The 11,280-nt window shown below is 42.0% G+C and overlaps 2 protein-coding genes across 2 annotated transcripts in view; one reads left to right on the top strand and one right to left on the bottom strand.

Moving 5' to 3' along the window:
- The window catches only part of SEMA7A (semaphorin 7A (John Milton Hagen blood group)), a 45,117-nt gene extending 37,677 nt beyond the window's left edge, over positions 1–7,440 (top strand). The window contains exons 11-14 of the mRNA XM_058155851.1: positions 287–402; positions 1,708–1,865; positions 2,655–2,719; positions 5,087–7,440. Coding sequence (XP_058011834.1) covers positions 287–402; positions 1,708–1,865; positions 2,655–2,719; positions 5,087–5,463 — 716 coding nt within the window. The 3' untranslated portion in view covers positions 5,464–7,440. The remainder of the gene's footprint in view (positions 1–286; positions 403–1,707; positions 1,866–2,654; positions 2,720–5,086) is intronic.
- Positions 7,441–11,244: 3,804 nt separating this feature from the next.
- LOC131184502 (immunoglobulin superfamily containing leucine-rich repeat protein-like) overlaps positions 11,245–11,280 on the bottom strand; it is a 195,095-nt gene continuing 195,059 nt past the window's right edge. The window contains exon 3 of the mRNA XM_058155856.1: positions 11,245–11,263. The gene's annotated coding sequence lies outside the window, so the exon portion shown is untranslated. The remainder of the gene's footprint in view (positions 11,264–11,280) is intronic.

Here is an 11,280-nt window from a genome sequence, read left to right on the forward strand (position 1 = left end):
TGTGCAGTATACAGGTCCTCCATGGAAGGCAGGTTGGTAGCCATTATTTTTTCTGCAGTTCTGCTAGGATAAGACCATAACGTGGGCATTAGTCAAAGATGGAAGAGCAGGGAGAAAAGGGGGGTTTATGATCAAATGTATTCAAATCCATCAAAGTGGAAAAAGTCACCTTGCTTCTCTGGCCCACTTGAATCCTATCACCTGTTCCACCAGTGGCAGTTCTCTCCATCCATGTTCAACCTTCCTTCATCTCACTAATTCTTCTTTCTCCTCATCTCGCACACAGACAAAGGAAGCATCCATAAAGTGGTCATCTTACCAAGTGGACCCATGAATATCCTGGAAATCCATCCTTTCCAGTCCCAGGCGGACATCCTCGCCATGATTTTAGACAAGTCAAAAGTAAGAAAGACTCCATAACTTTGTCATGATGGGGCTCATGTCATGCATGATCTTAGTGTAGAACCTGTTGAGTTCTGACTTAGTGTGTGTTGAACCCAGCTAGGTTTTCTTTGTAAACTGGCATATAAGGCTTAAAGCATTTTTTTTTTTTGGTAAAGATAGCCAGCATGGCTTGTTCAGCAAACTAGGGGTGAAATGCTCCCGGATCGGACCGAATCAGACAATTCGGTAGCGATCGTGGCTGGTAGTTCGGCGATCCAGTAGCGATGGTGGAGCAAAGTTCCGCCCACCCGCCCGGGTGTCATTACTTCCTGGTTTTAACCAGGAGGTAATGTGTTTTTTTACAGGGGACGCGGTGGCTCAGGCGCTAGGACGTTGAAATTCCTTGTGTGTCCAATCACACTTGGCCAATAAAAAATTCTATTCTATTCTATTCTATTCTATATTGAACTAAGAAATGGTTTATATCAGGGGTCTCCAACCTTGGCAACTTTAAGGCTTGTGGACTTCAATTCCCAGAGTTCCTCAGCCAGCTTTAATTGTAGTAGCCATCTTCACTTTTTTGATCATGCAGTGAGGACATTCCTTAAATTAATCTGAGAATGGTCCACATCAGGGGTGAAATCTACTTCCCTTTCCTACTGGTTAAAAAGTGTGCACGCAGAAAGCCTTCTGCACATTTTTTAAAAATTTTTTAAAATTTTATTTACATTTATATCCCGCCCTTTTCCGAAGACTCAGGGCGGCTTACAGTGTATAAGGCAATAGTCTCATTCTATTTGTATATCTTTTTACAAAGTCAACTTATTGCCCCCCCAACAATCTGGGTCCTCATTTTACCTACCTTATAAAGGATGGAAGGCTGAGTCAACCTTGGGCCGGGCTTGAACCTGCAGTAATTGCAGGCTGCTGTGTTCTAATAACAGGCTTCTTACCAGCCTGAGCTACCACGGCCCCTGGTACCACGGCCCATGTGCAGAGGATAAAAAACAGGTTACTTCCTAATTAAAACCAGGACATCCGGGTGGGTGGGCAGGTCTGCCGCCCCTACTGGTTCTCCGAACCACCTACCGCAGCCGCTACCTGTTCATCTGAACCGGAAGCATTTTGTCCTTGGTCCACATGTGAGTGTCCACCTGTTGTTGGATCCTGGTTTCCAGCTTCCCTTGTCATTGATCCTTCTGGTCAGGATGTCAAGACTGAGTTTCATGACCTTGGGGTGGCTGCCCGTTTCCCACATCCGGTTGACCATCATTGGATGGTCAAGAAAGCTCATTTCGATGGCTCCTTTGTTTTATTTTGCAGAATGAATTAATTGTGGCTTCAGCCAACGAGGTGGTGCAGGTCCCCATGGCCTCTTGTGGGGCATATAAGAACGACTGTGGGAGTTGTGTGCTGTCCAGAGACCCCTACTGCGGATGGATCAATGAGACATGTACTTCTATCAATGAGCACAAAAATAGGTAGGTTACACAATTTATATAATTGGTGGGATGGCAAGATGGGATGGCTGAGATCACCGGAGCTTTTTAATCCAGACAAGCATTTCTAAAACATAAAGGTGATGCCACTTTCTCAATCCATGCCACTCTGGTCCACCAGGTCAGTTAAAGATCTCCTGGGTTATATTCCCACATGCTAAACTTGATTAGCATTGACCTTGGCTAATGTTTTGGCTTATCTCTTGCATGAACCCAACCAAATAGATTACCGCTGAGCTAGTATAATTATACAAAGCAAGAAAAGTAGTTAATCTGGCAACCGGGTAAAAATGTATGAGAACATGGCCTTCTAATACAGGGGTATTCAAACTTGGCAACTTTAAGACTTGTGGACTTCAACTCCCAGAGTTCCTCAGCCAGCTTTGCTTTGCTTAAAATTGCCAGGTTTGGAGAGCCCTGTTTTGCTTTGTCTTAAAATTGCCAGGTTTGGAGAGCCCTGTTCTAATAAGAAAATGAAACATTATGATTGTGAATCTTCAGCTATTTTTTTGACCAGCTAAGCAAATATAAATAATTATGTGTCTAGTAGAGGTTCAGAACTTGGTTTTTAAGACTTGTGGACTTTACTCCCAGAGTTCCTCAGCCAGCAAAGCAAATTCTGGGAGTTGAAGTCCACAAGTCTTAAAAGAGCCAAGTTTGCAGACCCCTGGTCTAGTGTATATCTTCTATGGAGTTGCAGCAGGCTGATCCTGTGACGGCCTAATTTAAGAAGGAATTTGATGTTTAACTTGATTTTTCATTTTTTTTTAGAACCTTATTGCAGTCTCTAAGACATGTCCCAGAAAACATTTGTCCTACTTCAAACAACTCTCGAGGTAATAGTCACAAACAAATTTGAGCATGCTTAAGAAGTACACTTAAGAAAGCAAGAGATGTTTTTCTGCAAAATCTGTGAAAAGATGTTTTTAAAAGCCCATAAGGAATTAGGAGAAGGAAGAAGATAATTGGGGGTGGGGAGAATGAGGTTTTGTTAGAAAGAATGGCCACCAGACAAAATGTTAAAGCAGGGGTCTCCAACCTTGGTCCCTTTAAGACTTGTGGACTTCAACTCCCAGAGTCCCTCAGCCAGCAAAGCTGGCTGAGGAACCCTGGGAGCTGAAGTCCACAAGTCTTAAAATTGCCAGGTTTGGAGACCCCTGTTCTAATAAGAAAATGAAACATTATGATTGTGAATCTTCAGCTATTTTTTTGACCAGCTAAGCAAATATAAATAATTATGTGTCTAGTGCAGAGGTCTGCAAACTTGGCTCTTTTAAGACTTGTGGATTTTACTCCCAGAATTCCTCAGCCAGCAAAGCAAATTCTGGGAGTTGAAGTCCACAAGTCTTAAAAGAGCCAAGTTTGCAGACCCCTGGTCTAGTGTATATCTTCTATGGAGTTGCAGAAGGCTGATCCTGTGACGGCCTAATTTAAGAAGGAATTTGATATTTAACTTGATTTTTCATTTTTTTTAGAACCTTATTGCAGTCTCTAAGACATGTCCCAGAAAACATTTGTCCTACTTCAAACAACTCTCGAGGTAATAGTCACAAACAAATTTGAGCGTGCTTAAGAAGTACACTTAAGAAAGCAGGAGATGTTTTTCTGCAAAATCTGTGAAAAGATGTTTTTAAAAGCCCATAAGGAATTAGGAGAAGGAAGAAGATAATGGGGGGTGGGGAGAATGAGGTTTTGTTAGAAAGAATGGCCACCAGACAAAATGTTAAAGCAGGGGTCTCCAACCTTGGTCCCTTTAAGACTTGTGGACTTCAACTCCCAGAGTCCCTCAGCCAGCAAAGCTGGCTGAGGAACTCTGGGAGTTGAAGTCCACAAGTCTTAAAGTTGCCAAGGTTGGAGACCCCTGATATGGAGGAAACCACAGAAAAGGCCTGCCATGAACCTTGGACAGGGAAGGGATTCTTAGCCAGTTTTCCCAAGAAGACGAGACCAGACCAATAAATTTGTTGAGTTTGGCCACAAATATGAAAAGAGGTCATCTAATGACACTGGCTTGGCAGTAGATGTGGAGCAGATAATCTCTCCACAACCTGAAAACAAAATACTTCAGGAGAACTTCCACAAGACTTCTAGCTTCAGCGCTTCAAAAGATGTGGAGACTCTAGAAAGAGTGCAGTGAAGAGCAACAAAGATGATAGCAGACTTCCAATATTTGAGGGGCTGCCACAAAGAAGGAGGGTGGAAATCAATCTATTCTCCAAATCACTTGAAGCCAGGAGAAGAAGGAATAGATGGAAACTAATCAAGGAGAGAAGCAACCTAGAACTAAGGAGAAATCTCCTGACCATGAGGACAATTAACTAGGGGAACAGCTTGCCTCCAGAAGTTGTGGGTACTCCATTAGTGGAGATTTTAAAGAAGAGGCCGAACAGCTGCTTGTCTGAAATAATCTAGGGTCTCCTGCTTGAGTAAGGAATTGAATTGAAAGACCTCCAAGGTCCCTTCCAGATATCCTGGATGAAACTTTAGTTTAATTTCAGCATCAACATTCAAAATTAGTTTTTTTTTTTAAATTAGCCATGTGCTTGGAAGCCTTCTTCCTCTATTTTTCAAATCTGTAGCCTGTTTGTGTGTGTGTGTGTGTGTGTGTGTATGTGTGTATAACCAAGATACAACTGCAGTTGGAACAGTTGTATTGAACTAGGAAATGGTTTGTTTCCAAATAGGCTGATGGACTCATTCTGATGGTCCAGAAGAACCCCTTTGAGAATTTATCTAGAATAGAATAGAATAGAATAGAATTTTTATTGGCCAAGTGTGATTGGACACACAAGGAATTTGTCTTGGTGCATAAGTTCTCAGTGTACATAAAAAAAAAAGATACGTTCATCAAGGTACAACATTTACAACACAATTGATGGTCAATATATCAATATAAATCATAAGGATTGCCAGCAACAAGTTATAGTCATACAGTCATAAATGGAAAGAGATTGGTGATGGGAACTATGAGAAGATTAATAGTAGTGCAGATTCAGTAAATAGTTTGACTGTTGATGGAATTATTTGTTTAGCAGAGTGATGGCCTTCGGGGGAAAAACTGCATGTCCCTGCATGTCTGTCCCTTCCAACTTAGTTATTCTGTTATTTAAAAGGAGATGAGAAATATTCACAAAAGGAGACAGAGAGGCTTAATCTGTCCCACCATTGACCCTTTCCTTCCTTCTTTCCTTCCTTCTCCTCAGGAGACAGCAGCAGTCTGTGCTCAAAGGAAGACTTAACCGTGACCTTAAACGCCAGCTATTTCCTGAATTGCTCTCAAGAATCTCATTACGCCAATTACACCTGGCTTCACAATGACCGGCCAGTTGCCCATTGCAACTCTGGGCACCGTCACTGCCTTCATTTCATTGACCAGATGACCCAGGAGCTCTATGGCAAGTATTCCTGTGTGTCTAAAGAAGATTGGTTCCATCAGACAGTCACAACTAAATGCCTGAAGAACCCATCTCAGGACAGTGAGTCCAAGCAGGCAAGATCAATAGGGATGGCCTCCATGCCATCTTTATCGTTCTGGCTGGGGTTACTGCATATGATAGCCGTGGTCTTCATCATCCAATAAAGACTTTCACAACATGCCTCTACTTAGCCGGATATTCAGGAACATCTCTGCTGAAGAACTCTCACCCTTCGGATGGTTGTGGAGCTGAACCTTCCTGAGGCTCAAAGGTCAATGCAGACGGTCTTTCAAAGCAACCTCTCCTTGAGCTTCTTGACATCTGGTTGGAGGGAAAGAAAGAAAGAAAGAAAGAAAGAAAGAAAGAAAGAAAGAAAGAAAGAAAGAAAGAAAGAGACTCTGGAGAAGGAAAAATGACTGAGGATACCCTCAGTTTTCCTTCTTGAGATGGGTGGTTCTCCAAATTGGACAAATAACACCATAAGTAAATATTTCATGGAATCATCTTCATGGGAAAACCTTGTGGCAGGCAGCCTTGAGACCTGACTAATCTAACCTCAGAAAAAAAGAAAGATGGGTTTTGCCTAGAAGCAGATAAGCATCTACAAGGTCTGTTTTTATAAGATCTCTTGCCAGAAGAATTGGCCCAGTGGCTTTTCGACAAGTTAACTCCTTCCCGTCTGTCCATTTGTCGAACGGGCTTGGTCCCATATTTCTCCAGGAGTCCATTGAGCAAATAGCATTTTCAATTCTCCACCACTTCCATTGGTGTTACTGCTGCTTATTGAAGAAGAGTGCCAGTTAAAGCTGTCCAGGTCTATATAGGTCATAAACATTTGAAGAAAAACAACAACCCAACCCTTATTATATTTCAGAATAGTTGCAGAATATTTATTTATTATATTTTCTCTTTTTTCTGTAAATATTTGTCCCTGACCTACATTGTTTGTTTCCCTCCACCATTACCTATTCAGTTGCATCCTGTTTCTTTAAATAATTATGGTCTGTTTGTTGGTTTTAAGAAAAAACAAAACCCCACCCAATTCTTTTCTTTGGAAGACGTGGTTTAATGTTCCTTGGTCGATGAAGGTTCAGAGGTGGGTTGCAGCAGGTTCTGACCAGTTCTGGAGAACCGGTAGTGGAAATTTTGAGTAGTTCGGAGAACCGGTAGTAAAAATTCTGACTGGCCCTGCCCACATCTATTCTCTGCCTCCCGAGTCCCAGCTGATCGGGAAGAAATGGGGATTTTACAGTATCCTTCCCCTGGAGTGAGGTGGGAATGGATATTTTATAGTATCCTTCCTATGCCATGGCCACCAAGCCATACCCACAGAACTGGTAGTAAAAAAAAAATTGAAACCCACCACTGTGAAGGTTCTACAGATGGATTAGGAGAACTGGCTGCAAATGCCCCATTTCAGGATGGGATGGTGGGCAGAAAAGAAACAATGGTTGAACATCTGAAGTTTGGGAGCTCTTGTTCCTGGAGAACAGATCTTAAAGAGGAGGCTTATTTTTATTTTTCTGTGTAAATCTTTGCAACAAAGTCCTCCGATGTGGTGCAGAATTGCTCACCTTATGGCGGACTAAGATTGATCCTTCAGCCACTTCCCAAGGTTCACTTGTCATCCAATCTTTGTTATGGGGCCATCGTTTGGAGAATCAACTGTGAAATGGACTTGTCCTTGTTCCCTCTTAGTCTTTCAATCCCCAAAGGCAATTCTATGCTACACTACATTGTTGTTGTTGTTTTTTAAAAAAGAGCCATTCCTCATTTCACTTTTGTACATTTCTTTGTCGTTGATATTGTTATTTTATGATCCTTCGATGCACTTTGAATGCTGTAGCAGTAGATTATGAAGAGAAGGGACCCAAAACAGGGGCGTTTTATGGGGAAGGGCTGTCAAAAAAGTCAAGATGGCGGCTGTACGGTTGGAGGGGCGGAGGTGTAATCACATGGCTACGGCCACCATTTTGAATGGGGGTTGACGCACATTTCTCGTAGATACCTCTAAACCAAAAGCTCATTCCTTTTTTTATATTTTTGCTTCCAGTTTCTTTGTACCTGTATTTTGTACCATGTTATTTTTTAACTAGAGTGCTTGAAAATGAAAATAAATAAATAAATGTGGTCCGAATCCACTGGAGTAAAGTCTACGTTTCTTAGCGCTTTATCGATCGGTCACTTCCCACGATGGATCCTTCAATCCATCCAAATCGTAGCTGCATATAGACGCCTCAAATGTTTACATGCTCTTTTATTTGGGTAAGACGGATGTTTTAAAAAAATATACAGGTAGCTCTTGACTTATGACGGGTCATTTAATGACCATTCAAGGTTACGACAGATCTCCTCAGCGTTATTTGTGACTTGGATTTGAAGTTCTGACAACTGTTCGCCACACCTCTCTGGATCATGTGATCACTTTTTGGGGCAATTGGCAAGCGATCCACATTCATGGCCACATCCTGTAGTCATACAGTATAACTGTGATTTGGCATAGTTTTTTTTTGGGTCCAAACCAGTTTTTGCTTCCAATTTCTGACAACAAAGAGCTTGTCAGGGTTTCAAGTAATACACCCATATCAGACATAACTCTGAGGCAGGTAGATTCCTCAAAGAAAAGGTTTATTTGGATATATCATATTGGCATAGGCTGGTGAAAACCGACCCTGAATGTTCCCATGGTTTTCACCTAATTAAAAGTAAAAGTTTTCTCCTTTCCTCAAACAATCAGTCACATGGTCCAATCGAGGTGTCATCTGGTTGCCTGGTAACTTCACTCCTCCTCTCTCCAACTACCTATGGGAATGTCCTTGGTTCTCAGGGGAAACTATTTTGTTTTGGCTAGAAAACCCCAACTATCTCTATTCCCCCCTCCCTATCCCTCAGCTCCTGTGTGACAACACCGAAGCCTCAAAATGGCCTTGTTCAGGTCAGCTTCAGGGTTGACACAGCCATTGGCTAAAATGGGTTCATTTAATGAGCATAGTGTTTGTTTAAAAACTGCGGTGTTCGTTCACAACTGCCACAAACAAAGGTTGTTCAATCAGATGCAGTGAGCTGCTTAAGCACTGCTGCGATTTATGTCCTAATTCTAGGCTCAGTTATATGGTCATAATCCAGGACTACTTCAACAAACGTCTACTATCACCCATCACCCAACTGACTTTAGATAAAGATAAAGGTTCCCCTTTGTGCTAGTGTATGTGCTTGTCGTTCCCGACTCTAGGGGGCGGTGCTCATCTCCGTTTCAAAGCCGAAGAGCCAGCGCTGTCCGAAGATGTCTCCGTGGTCATGTGGCCGGCATGACTCAACGCCAAAGGCGCACGGAACGCTGTTACCTTCCCACCAAAGGTGGTCCCTATTTGTCTACTTGCATTTTTTACCTGCTTTCGAACTGCTAGGTTGGCAGAAGCTGGGACAAGTAACGGGAGCTCACCCCATTACACGGCAGCACTAGGGATTCGAACCGCTGAACTGCTGACCTTTCGATCGAAAAGCTCGGCATCTTAATAATTGCTACCAACCTGCCTTCCATTGAGGACCTGCATGAATCAAGAAGAGGGCCGTGAAAATATTTGCAGACCCCTCGCATCCTGGACATAAACTGTTTCAATTCCTACCCTCAAAACGACGCTATAGAGCACTGCACACCAGAACAACTAGACACAAGAACAGTTTTTTCCCGAAGGCCATCACTCTGCTAAACAAATAATTCCCTCAACACTGTCAGACTATTTACTGAATCTGCACTACTATTAATCGTTTCATAGTTCCCATCACCAATCTCTTTCCACTTATGACTGTATGACTATAACTTGTTGCTGGCAATCCTTATGATTTATATTGATATATTGACCATCAATTGTGTTGTAAATGTTGTACCTTGATGAATGTATCTTTTCTTTTATGTACACTGAGAGCATATGCACCAAGACAAATTCCTTGTGTGTCCAATCACACTTGGCCAATAAAAATAAAATTCTATCTTAGCCACTGAGCCACCACGTCCCTAAGCAATGCAATTCGCTTAAACCAAAAACAACTTCTTTTTTCTTTTCCTCTGCATCTTTAGCTAAGCCACTTTTTCTCCTGTATCTTACAAATTCCTTGTAAAAGGAATTTGCCAATGAGACAGAGAGCTTAGCCCGAAGTCTTACAGAAGTTTGCCCCGGGCCTAGGCTGGTACCCAAATTGTAAGTTATTTTTGGTTGCAGCCTTGTTCATGTTTCTTTAGAAGTCTGCCCACAGGCCCTTTAGGGAAAAACCTCTATAGAACAGTTCCTTCTCCCTTTCCTGTTCTATTGTGATACTATTTGGGAGACCAGACCAGCTCTATATAGAGAACTCCAAATCTGCCTTGTTTTTAAATCCTACTTCCTCCTTTTTTGTGTCTTGGTTCCGCTCTTAATATAACACACACACACAGCTCTATTATACTGATGGTTTCAGCGCCTTTTATAAGGCTTCCATTTTTCAGTTTCTCCAAAAAAAAAAGAAGAAAGAAAAGAAAGAACTAAAAATAAAAGCATCAACAACAAATACGGCCGATGACTCAGTCTAGTCTTCTCTAGCATCCTCCTGACCTTAATGGAAATAGCTCCATTGCTGAATCTTCTAGGAGAACCATAGAGTTATAGAATAAAGAGCTTGCAAAAGGTTTAAGGTTGCCGACCCCTGTCCTATACAAAGAAATTGATTATGGGTTGAACGCCTATTTCAATTTCTCTTGGGATCTGTTTGGACATACCGGTAATCCTCAACTTAACAAGGGGACGTGGTAGCTCAGGCTGGTAAGAAGCCTGTTATTAGAACACAGCAGCCTGCAATTACTGCAGGTTCAAGCCCGGCCCAAGGTTGACTCAGCCTTCCATCCTTTATAAGGTAGGTAAAATGAGGACCCAGATTGTTGGGGGGGGGCAATAAATTGACTTTGTAAATATACAAATAGAATGAGACTATTGCCTTATACACTGTAAGCCGCCCTGAGTCTTCGGAGAAGGGCGGGATATAAATGTAAATAAATAAATAAAAAAATAACAACAGTTCAGTTAGTGACCATTCAATTGTGATCGTAAGGAGGACTGTAGAATACATTTACTCTAACTAAATAGTTGTTCGACTCCATCAAATGCTTGGAACACACTACCTGACTCTGTGGTCTCTTCTCAGAATCTCCAAAGCTTCAACCAAAAACTGTCTACTATCGACCTCACCCCACTCCTAAGAGGTCTGTAAGGGGCGTGCATAAGAGCACAAACGTGCCTACCGTTCCTGTCCTATTGTTTCCTTTCATTATATCCAATTAATATAGTTATTGCATACTTATGCCTATATATATGCTTATATGTTATATAGTTATTTTCATGCTTATGCTTATATATACTGTTGTGACAAAATGAATAAATAAACAAAGTCTTCTGTCACTGATGATGTTAAGCCTCCAATTTTTGAAATGGGATTTCACATCTAGGCTGGCTATTTATATATTCCATAGCAGAGGTGGGTTTCAGCAGGTTCTGACCAGTTCTGGAGAACCAGTAGCAGAAATTTTGAGTAGTTCGGAGAACTGGTAGTAAAAATTCTGACTAGCCCCACCCCCATCTATTCTCTGCCTCCCAAGTCCCAGTTGATCGGGAGGAAATGGGGATTTTGCAGTATCCTTCCCCTGGATTGGGGTGGGAATGGAGATTTTAGAATATCCTTCCCCTGGATTGGGGAGGGAATGGACAAGTAAGGTTCTACATTTAGGCAAAAAAGATGTGGAGACTCTAGAAATAGTGCAGAGAAGAGCAATAAAGATGATTAGGGGACTGGAGACTAAAACATATGAAGAACAGTTGCAGGAACTGGGTATGTCTAATTTAATAAAAAGAAGGACTAGGGGAGACATGATAGCAGTGTTCCAATATCTCAGGGATTGTCACAAAGAAGAGGGAGTCGGGCTGTTCTCCAAAGCACCTGAGGGCAGAACAAGA

This window comes from Ahaetulla prasina, chromosome 13 (assembly GCF_028640845.1).
Source record: "Ahaetulla prasina isolate Xishuangbanna chromosome 13, ASM2864084v1, whole genome shotgun sequence".
In the NCBI taxonomy this organism is placed as follows: Eukaryota; Metazoa; Chordata; class Lepidosauria; order Squamata; family Colubridae; genus Ahaetulla; species Ahaetulla prasina.